General features: G+C 38.4%; 4 protein-coding genes across 4 annotated transcripts; 2 read left to right on the plus strand and 2 right to left on the minus strand.

The window, feature by feature from the left end:
• Positions 1–819: 819 nt before the first annotated feature.
• On the minus strand, positions 820–3,553 carry uqcc2 (ubiquinol-cytochrome c reductase complex assembly factor 2). Its single transcript, XM_079685748.1, has 4 exons — positions 3,327–3,553; positions 1,904–1,978; positions 1,089–1,155; positions 820–1,004 (listed from the first exon to the last, which is right to left on the minus strand). The coding sequence occupies exons 1-4, from the start codon at positions 3,462–3,464 to the stop codon at positions 898–900; spliced, it is 387 nt and encodes a 128-aa protein (XP_079541874.1). The 5' UTR covers positions 3,465–3,553; the 3' UTR covers positions 820–897.
• On the plus strand, positions 3,528–5,026 carry tomm6 (translocase of outer mitochondrial membrane 6 homolog (yeast)). The gene is made up of 3 exons (XM_079685749.1): positions 3,528–3,712; positions 4,565–4,688; positions 4,886–5,026. Exons 1-2 carry the CDS (start codon positions 3,615–3,617, stop codon positions 4,659–4,661), a joined length of 195 nt encoding a protein of 64 aa, XP_079541875.1. The 5' UTR covers positions 3,528–3,614; the 3' UTR covers positions 4,662–4,688; positions 4,886–5,026.
• An 89-nt stretch (positions 5,027–5,115) lies between these two features.
• cUnh1orf74 (chromosome Un C1orf74 homolog) lies at positions 5,116–5,951 on the plus strand (the record flags this gene model as incomplete). The annotated part of the gene is made up of 1 exon (XM_079685739.1): positions 5,116–5,951. One exon carries the CDS (start codon positions 5,116–5,118, stop codon positions 5,905–5,907), a length of 792 nt encoding a protein of 263 aa, XP_079541865.1. The 3' UTR covers positions 5,908–5,951.
• Positions 5,952–6,819: 868 nt separating this feature from the next.
• On the minus strand, positions 6,820–9,777 carry sirt4 (sirtuin 4). Its single transcript, XM_079685727.1, has 4 exons — positions 9,631–9,777; positions 8,663–9,141; positions 7,928–8,222; positions 6,820–7,817 (listed from the first exon to the last, which is right to left on the minus strand). Exons 2-4 carry the CDS (start codon positions 9,139–9,141, stop codon positions 7,665–7,667), a joined length of 927 nt encoding a protein of 308 aa, XP_079541853.1. The 5' UTR covers positions 9,631–9,777; the 3' UTR covers positions 6,820–7,664.

The following is a 9,777-nucleotide window of genomic DNA, read 5'->3' on the forward strand; positions in this document are numbered from 1 at the left end:
TGTGAATAAGCAGGAACTCACCTTGTGGTATAACTGGCAAGAGAGAAAGCCTTTGAGCTCCATACTGTTTCAGAAATAATCCTTGATAATCCATGATATGGCGTTTCATCACGGCAGTATCTGCCGGTAGAATCTCCCACATGAGCAGGCATAAGCTCCGCCCCTCTTATCATTTTTTTTAAAGCTTTATACCCAAAATCAGCACTTTTGAAACAGGAAGTGAAATAGAGGGATCTAAGGCATGGCTAGAATCTGTGATCTGTTTGGTATTTTGAGCAAAACACTTCATAGACATGTTTTTTATATATATATATATATTTGTATACATCTGAGACCTATTGCCTAAAAATAGCATGATAGGTGACCCTTAAATAACATACTTAGTCATTGGTGTTGAGACTTATGTTCCCAAATTTGTCACCCAGTCCACGACTACAAGTTGGAGACAATTATAGGATACATTTGAATTTTTTTTCCTTTAAGTGTATTCTGTCAGGCATGAGAACATAATGAAAAAAGCAAAGAACATCCTCAACAAGGCGGAAAAAACAACTATTTAGTTCAAGGGCCACAACTAATCAAAGCTTTTAAAAAACTGCTAACACATGTGAACAAAAAGAAAATGAACACAGACAAACTTTCTTGGTGAAAGTAGAAATTATGTATCTACTTGAAAGTATTTAGAATGTTATTTATGTTTTTGGAGAGACTTTCTTGTTGAAGTGTTTTGATCCCTTCAAATGTGAAACCATTACCATCTACATAGTTAAACGTTTGTAATAACGAACAACATGGTAGTAAAAACAACATAAGAATCCATAAAGATATGAACAATAAGCTTTATTTATTATACATGCATGAGACAAGAAAGGAACAGTCAGAAAAGATTAAGGGAAGTTATTTTTCAGGGGCTTTCTCTGGAACCTCTTCGGGGGATTTGGAAAATCTCTCCGATAGTTTCTTCCACAATCCCTTTTTCTCCTCATCCATCTGGTGCAGATTTCCTGTAAGTAAATATAAAGTTAACTGTAATGAAAATGTATTTCATAATTAGTTATAAAGATAAATGCGATATTGTGGATTCTTACCCGACAAAAGCAATTTACATTCTTCAACCGTAACGCCAGTAAAGCTTGTGTCTCTTACACGAGGAAACTGAGAAGATAAAAGACATGTTTGCATAAAATAAGGGTAGGTTGTATACATAAAGGTTTCACCCAGAAATACACACTTATAATGTAATAATCACAAATGTCTTTTTTGAAAGGAGTATCTTTTAATGTGACTATGGTCTATATCCAAGGTATTGGTAACACGTAACAACCTCTGGACTAATCATAAAGTATATTATTATCCGCATTAAAGAATAAATGCTAAAAGCCACAGATTTTTCTTTATAGTCTCGAAGATGACAAACATGTTTCCTCAGCTGATACACTTCATCCTACACACAGATGTTTTCAGGCAAGAACATTTTTTATTTATAGATGCTGTAAAGTGTGTTTAAGATTATGGAGTTTTTATGCTTGAAAATGATCATAAAGAGAACCTAAGACAAACGCAATACAAATTATGTTAGACTTGCACACAGAAACACTTTGTACTAAATGTTTTCAATTGGTTGTCAACTCTCCGTAATCCAAAGATGCCTGTTACAAAAATATATATTTTTTAGACCAGTTGTTTTATTTCTTAGAAACTTGCCAAAATAAAAATTGTTTACTAAACAACATTTAAAACTGGTAGATTATTGTGGGATTTGTAGATACATCAGTCAATAATTGTGGACACAACTTTGGAGTAATATAGTTTCTCAGTAGCAATATTTAGGTTATATTGTAGGGAAAAAAGCATTTTAAATAACCGTTTTTTGGAAGTTGTGAATCAATTATACTGTACTTACTCGTTGTCTGTAGTAGTTGCTGTTAATGCGCGCCAAACTTTCATACATCTGGTCACACTTCTCTGGATCTGAGATCTGGCGGGAAACATGGATAAATTGGACAAGTTTCAAATGCTAGGTACAAAACAATGTATTATTGATAACAATGAGAAGGCTGGTATAAATACATTTGAGAAGACAATTAACCAATAAATGATATTAAGTGCAAACCAATGAAATGTGGGTTATTTTGTACAATGTAAAACATTTTTTGGCAAAACACTAAATAAAAGCAGTGAATTGAAAATATAAAACCACTCTAGAAAATTATCAGCTGATCAATAATCTAAAATATGAGTTATTTGTAGTCCTAATACAAGTGTTAACTTAAAAGATCAGATATCAGTAGTATTATAATCAATTTGGTGAATACAAAGTATAAACATTTTTAATGAAATGAAATCAAGGATATACTTTAAAGTTACAACCAAACAGAACTAGTAGTATACTTTGAAATAGACCACAGTGAAGTTGGTTTTAGGTTGGATATTTGACAAACAGCTGTATTATTTTTAGGTCACATCAGAAATGTCAACAAAAAAAATGCTTAATCTCAATAACATTTATTAAAAAAAAAAATAGGAAAAGGACTACAATTCTAAAAATAAAAAGAGATGTCTTCAACTGGAGCCATTGGATCACATGACATGGAACATGATGAAAAAGAGGCATTTAATGTTCACAAAAGATCCTCCTTGTCCTGTGTGGTTACACAATTCTACATTGATATGGAGTAATTACATCACTAGATATGGAAGCTATTGAAAGGAAATATATTTTTCAATAAAGAAACGGCTGAATTGTCAAAGCAGTGTATTCATATCAAATGAAAAAAGCAGTGAAGTCCTATCTTCAGTCCTATCCGTCCTACTTGTTCAGTGTAGTTACTCAATTTCGCAGTGATTTGTCACTGGGTTACTTGCAATTGAAAACAATGAAATTATATTAAAATATGTTTTATAAACAAATTGATGACAGCAAAGGTTTGCCACATTATACACATTTAAGCATAATTATTTTACCATCATTTGAACCAATATGGGAAAGTTTACCAGGAGGACTCGTAAATAACATTTCTCATGAGTCTGTAATTTGGTGATGGTTCCTAAACCTCCGGGTTAAGAGCAGAACTTCACCACAAAGGGTACTTGTACCACTGATGCAACACGGTTTACATTACGACAGCTTTTCTAGCCGTCCTATAAAAGTTATGTGATGAGGTACAAACTTAAGCCCAGATAAACATTGCCTTGCAGAGCTGTATGTATAATGTTAAATAAAATAAAAAGAGGCTCAATCCACGATCTGTGCAGACAAGGTCGGCAGCGGTTAGCCTTGTTATCCAATTAGCTTAGCTTGCTGTATTTTTGTCAGTAAAACTAACCTGTGTGTTTTCACCCTCACGGAAGGCAGAAGCTACTTTCTGCCGCAGAAACGTTCCCAAATCCCGGGCCTTCTTGCCCTCGTCACGGGGCCATTCCTCACACAGCTTCAGGAACCGACGGTACCTGGTGGCAGACATCTTTGGATTTCAATGAATATCGCCTTTGGGAAGTTTGAGCTTTATCGCACTCCGTACTTCTTGTGTCACATCTAAAGTGTTCCCCCTGGTGTCGGTGTCCCTTGCTTTTTCTGCTTCTCTTGTTACGTTCCACCGCACTTTATCTGCAAGATGAGCGGAGCAGGCGCTAAAAAGGGTCCCACCGCCAGTGTGGTGGAGTGGGTCGGTTCAGCTTGTAAGTTCGCAACAGACAGAACCGACTTCAGAAGGTGAGATAATGTGGATATTCAAAAATGAGTTTAAATGTGTGGTGGTTAGCTGTGTTGCTAACGTTAGCACACGCTGCGTCCGTCAGGGAGATTTGCCCTTGCCTCGTCCAGTCATGCTTTCTGGTTTCTGGACCAGTCAACCCGCTTTATTTTTGCCTGTTTTGTACCGACCAAGGCTGGGTTGAAAAGTAAGCTTAGGTGGAAAAGCCCCAGCGACCAGTAGTACCATGGCCACCTAAAAGCTCCAGGCCTACTTTATGTAGACTGGTACTTCATGGATTTGAAAGGGAAAGCTGCACCACTAGGTGAACTACCACTCATTTGTTCAACATGATACAGATTCCCTATACAGTTGACAGCTTACAGAAATAACAATAACAAAAGATACAGTGGAAAATCACACTAGATAAAGATACTATAAAACAAACATATTTGTAAGTTGCTTGATAGCCTCATAGTTGAATTTGAAAGCAGTTTAACATATTGCTGGAGATCATTGTATTACATTTTATGAATACCTTGCCAACTCCTTTATCAATTTCAAAAATAACACGTATCTTCTTTTCATTTTGTTTTTGAATAAACCAATCACGAAATGTTCCCATAATAAGGTGATGTCATTATATATATGATACATTACAAGGTATTTGACATAATTTCTTTGTGGGAAGTATATTAAAATACTTTATTACTTCGATCTTAGGTACCCTGTTTCTATATCTACAGTGAGACATTATCAAATACCCAGTACTGTTCAAGCTATGGCATTTATAAATGAATGTGTTTTTAAAGCTTTAGTCTTGTAAGAATAAATTGTAACTCAGTGCATGTCTTATCATATTCATCTTTCAGGAATCTTCTGGTCAACCTGGGTCTGTTTGTGGCGGGTGTCTGGGTTGCGAGAAACCTCTCAGATTTCGACCTGCTGGTTCCTCAGCCCTTGGCATAATTTACATAACTTATAACCAGGATAATGGTGAGATCATCTTTATCAAAGACAGAGGAATGTGTTGATACGTTTACAAAATGATGTGTATTTAGGTGCACTTCTTCCATCATGAACATCTCTGCTTAAAGTTACAATTGTTATATTTCATATGCAAACTGATGTCACAAATAAATAGCTTCAAGAGATGCGTGTTTGTAATTAACATAATCTATATGTTCCTTTAGGCGCCTTGGACCAACAGAGAAGAAACAAGGGATTTAAATGACAGACTTTTCCATTACTAGTTTTATTTTTGAAAACAAATCATCTTGTCGAACCAAATCAGCTTCACCTTTATGTCGATTTTTTTGTTGTTATTGTTGAATCAGTACCTCCTTACTTTTTCCCATAGATTGTGAAATAGCTCTTATTTAACTTTCAAATTTGAATCTTGTGAGAGGTGATTTCAGCAGCTATGTCCACTCAGGAGCTCTTAGTTGCTGCTGCTCGTAAACATCTGTCTGCTGGTAGAAAATCTCTCTCCGTCCCTCAGAGTCTGGACCTGGCGGCTCAGGTCTTGGCTGTTGATCTGGGATTGAAGCCCGCTTTGTTGTATGACAGCAACGGCGCCGGTGCAGGTCAGCTGCAGCAGTATTTGAGCTCTTTGCAGTGTTCCCAGCTTGTTTCTAAATCACTTCTCACACTGGATTTAAATGGAAACACTCTCATTGTTAACCCTCTTACTGTCAGGGCGAAAGTAGAACAGATTATAAATGATCAAAACGTGGCTGTTATCGACGTCTGCCACTCCCTGGAGAAGCCCACCATCGCTGACCCGCTCAGAGGAGAGCTGAGGAGCCTGACACACGATGTACTGCTCCTCCTAAAGAGGTTAGAACAACTGAAGGAGGCTGAGAAACCGTGTTCTGTTGGAGAGAAGTCAGAGGAGTGGAACCTGTGCACAGTGTTTGGTATTTTATTGGGTTTCCCCGTCACTTACTGGTTTGATCAGACGAAGAGCTTTGAGAACTGCCTGTCTCTGACTCCCCTGATGGTGACTGCAGCGTCAGCAACATGGCAGGGCGACTCCTCCGGGCACAGATGTTGTCTTTACTCCTTCAGCGTCCCGGCTGCTCTGCTCCAAGCGGTGCAGTCCAGCCTGGAAAACTGGAAGCGGTCTTTACAAGAAAGATTTCAGCAGCAAAATGTCTTTAAGGATCTTACAGTTCGTCAATCTACAGTCACTCTGCCCTCTGTCTGTTTGTGATGCTACCATGATGTTTGTCTTAAAAATAAACAGTTAAAAAATGATGTGGGTTTTTACTTTATCACTGCATTAAACTATCAAAATAGCAAATTAGTTCTTAACGTCGGTGTTATTCAAACTTGGGTTAACCAATACCACTGGTCAAGACGGTACACAAACACAGCCTACATTCTGTGTGGGAAGATCGAAACATTTAGGGGGACACATTTACAAGATTTTTGATGGGTGCTATTAATAAAAACAATTGGTCTACTCTAGAGTGGTGCAGTGTCGCATCCTAAAACCCGGAAATAAGCTTCTTCCGGTTCGCTCTACAAAAAAGCAACGTAATTTCTCCATAGGATTTTGGAAAATAGCTAGAAATAAAGTCTGGTTGACACACATTTAAGAGACGGATCAAGTTTTGTTCCATCGGATAATCTCCACACGTCTACCCTACTTTTATAATTTTTTATAATCTGGGTTTTAGGACGTGTCACTGCACCACTCTATAACGATACCTTTTTTTAATATGAAAGTATCCCAGTGTTAGAAACATACAGGATACCTTGTGCCACATGAATACATAGACATATTTCGGGTGTCCCAAAGATAAGTGTTTGAGAAAGAAAGTCATGGCAATTTCAACTTTTTGAGAATAATTACAAAGACAATAGGCTCGATATATTGAACATTGCATTGTTGGTTAGTGGCCTGACTTTTCTGCCAGGTATCGTCACAACAGCAAAGTGTGAAGAACAGCGCTGTTTGAGTCAAATATATGTATTTTAAAATCTTTGCCCCTTTTACACAGTTTTTAGGAGCATTCCGATATTTATTTGAGCATTTTTGCCATACCACATTACTGACAGTTCATTTAGACTGAAGTAACAGTTGAAAGTGGCCAACTACATTTCAATCTCTTTCAATGTGTGAATTTAAGATACAATGCTTTATTTAAAAGGAACATTGTCTATTTTTGTAGTTACACAACACGTTACATTTGCATCAGTTGAAACATAAGCCTTGCATTATTAAACAAATTGATAAAAGGTCAATTCTATTGATTGTTAGTTTAAAATGTATACCTGTCAATGTTAGCACCATTATATAAAAAGAGTATAAATCATTCCAGGATAGCACAGATTACACCTTTTAAAATCAGCTGATTGCAGTACATTATGTATATTTTAAATATGTTTCCACTAAACCTTGTGGTTGGGTTTAATGCAAACCAGAAAGCATATTTAAATTGTTACGTTTAGATTATTTAATTTAAATCAAAACAGCATTAGGGTACAACAGAGCCTGGACTTCCAGATGTCACGACACATACTTTGTGATCTACTGCACGTTTTGTATTATGCCAAAACCCACAGCAGCAATACTCACTACAGACTTTCTGTTTATCTTGGTTGAGACATTGATCTTGTGATACCAATCTGAGGTGTGCAGAGAAATCGAATCTTAAAGACAACTTTCCTTTTACTTGTAAACTGCATAAAATAGGTGATTAGAAGTTTCAGGTTTTACTCTACTGATGTACTGATAATAGCAGCAATTTCCTTTGGAGGAGAAGTGGAAATGCCTCTTTCTCCTTTGACATTACAAAAAAAAATTCAAAACCGTTTATGAAGTAAATTATGTTGTTGACATGTTTAAGTCTGAGGTAGTTCTGACCAGCTGAAAGTAGCAACAGACAATGTGGTTACAGGGGGGTTGAAAAGTAGTCCATTTCCATTTTAACGTAGAATATCCAAACTGCATGTCCATGACAGTCAGACAGAATGAATAGCTGACAGCACTTCACCGCAGCGGCCGCTCACTTTCAGTTCAGCCAGGTGATCTGCCCTCGTAGGCCCGATGTTCAAGATGGCGACCGACATCTTCCGATCACCCGCTGCCAGTAAAAACCTGTATCCTGAATATACCTTAAACATAACAGAGAGGGTCACAATTAAATAAAAAAAGTTCAGAAGAATTGTGTAGTAAACTGGTGATATTTCAACCAAGTTTATTTTTAAATGTTCTAAAATCCTACCTGTAACGATGACCCTGCGACGAGCAGCGCATCTGACTCTGCCAGCCGGTCGCGCACAAACTGTACTGTTGCTTTGTTCACATTGTCTCCAAAAAAGGTGACCTCGGGCTTCAGTATCCCTCCACATGCCTCGCAGGAGGGGACTCTGAAATGGAGGACCTGCTCGTCCTCGATGAACACATCCCCGTCCGGAGCCACGCCGCTCGTCTGTACCCTCCATTCTGGGTTTAGTGCAATGAATCTCGCCTGCAACTCCTCCCTCTCTGAGACTGCCCCACAGCCAAGACACATCACCCTTTGGAGGAAGAATATCAACACAAAAGGTCAAACAATGGTAACAAAAACATCCATCCCAGTTACTGACAGTTTAGCACTATGTTTTTGTTTAAACAAAACCCTTAGATTTATATTGTAACTTAAAGTTACAATTATTCCTTTTCCACTTTCCTGGAGCAAATAGGAAGACCACAACCTTGATTATTATGTATGGAAGACTTTAAGGGCCCGGCACATAGTAAGGGGAAATAATGATGTTGTTGTTTTGATATAGAATTTGGAGGGTTAAGTCTTATGAATTCAACCTAGTAGTTCCACGTTTATTCTCAACATTTCTACCTATCCTCAAAAGTAAGAAACTAATCTTCCTCCCCTAATTGTTCCACTTATGCCTGACCCTAATACTCTTCCGTAACTCTCAGAGCAGGTTGACGATTAATGTGTCAGGTGTTTCCTCACCTGTGAGCACAGCCATGTAGCTCAGTCAGTCTTTTTTGTCCGGCCTTAGAATGAAGAGAATCCACATTCTGTGTCACCAGCCAGTGCAGCTTCCCCCTCTCCTCCCACCGCTGCAGGGCCCTATGTGCAGAATTTGGGAGATGTGAAGAGAACTGCGGCCACCCGACAAAGTTTCTGGCCCAGTAGCGTTGGCGGGCCTTTGCACTGCGGACAAACTCTGAATACTGCATGGGTCTTCTGTCAGTCCGAGCATACAGGCCCACACCCTCTGAGCGGTAATCAGGGATCCCCGACTCGGTGGACAGTCCTGCTCCGGTGATGACAAAAAGGCGTCTGGCTCGGGACACAAAGTCCTGCAGCAGCTCCAGGGAGTGGGCGTCAGCGGTGCTGCAGGCCGGGACAAAGCTCACCATCCCTGCAGGGACCGAGGAGGCCCTCCTCACAGAGTGCAATGTGAGGACCTGCAGTGGCAATCTCATCTGGACAGGCAAACAGATGATTAGAAATCAAAACAAACATGTTCTGTACACCTCCTGCTCCATTTTCCTCTGCTATAGGTGTTGCCAGAGCACACATCGAAAACTAAGACATTTAGAGACATCACCTTGGACATTGAGAAAATTGAAAGGATATTTTTCATTTTTTAAAAACATTTTACTAAACACACAATTTATAATGAATGTAATCAAAAAATAAATAACTATAATGACAACACAAAATCTACCGAAATGAAAATATGAAAGTAATAACATGAATGGATCTTAATATGATACAAGAAGACAGCCTATGATTAACAATATAAAAAAAAAGGTTACACTACAAGTGAACAACAGTCTGACAGCTACACAGCAAACGAACACTTTTTATGAGGGTCAATAACGAATAGTGCACTGTGTCACCGGTAAATTAGCATTAGCCGGTTTAAGTAACAGTCACTATGAAATATTGTTTTTCTATTATAATATTACCTTGTCTACCGGGAGTTACGGTGGTGGCCACAGTTTAACGGTGTTGTTAATAACTGGAACAACAACAAACAGTCGGCAGCTCAACGGCGTGGGTTAAATAACAGACTGATATAAGATGGGAACCTTTGTCAGAGGGACAGAAACAGG

This window comes from Notothenia rossii, assembly GCF_949606895.1.
Source record: "Notothenia rossii genome assembly, chromosome: 5".
NCBI classification, from domain to species: Eukaryota; Metazoa; Chordata; class Actinopteri; order Perciformes; family Nototheniidae; genus Notothenia; species Notothenia rossii.

Coding starts and splice junctions, on each gene's coding strand:
- tomm6 (XM_079685749.1), top strand. CDS start 3,615: ATGAGCGGAGCAGGCGCTAAAAAGGGTCCCACCGCCAGTGTGGTGGAG. Junction 3,713..4,564: donor GACAGAACCGACTTCAGAAG/GTGAGATAATGT, acceptor TTCATCTTTCAG/GAATCTTCTGGTCAACCTGG.
- sirt4 (XM_079685727.1), bottom strand. CDS start 9,141: ATGAGATTGCCACTGCAGGTCCTCACATTGCACTCTGTGAGGAGGGCC. Junction 8,223..8,662: donor CTACATGGCTGTGCTCACAG/GTGAGGAAACAC, acceptor CTTCCTCCAAAG/GGTGATGTGTCTTGGCTGTG. Junction 7,818..7,927: donor TCGCAGGGTCATCGTTACAG/GTAGGATTTTAG, acceptor GTTATGTTTAAG/GTATATTCAGGATACAGGTT.
- uqcc2 (XM_079685748.1), bottom strand. CDS start 3,464: ATGTCTGCCACCAGGTACCGTCGGTTCCTGAAGCTGTGTGAGGAATGG. Junction 1,979..3,326: donor GTGAGGGTGAAAACACACAG/GTTAGTTTTACT, acceptor GTTTCCCGCCAG/ATCTCAGATCCAGAGAAGTG. Junction 1,005..1,088: donor ATGTAAATTGCTTTTGTCGG/GTAAGAATCCAC, acceptor ATTTACTTACAG/GAAATCTGCACCAGATGGAT.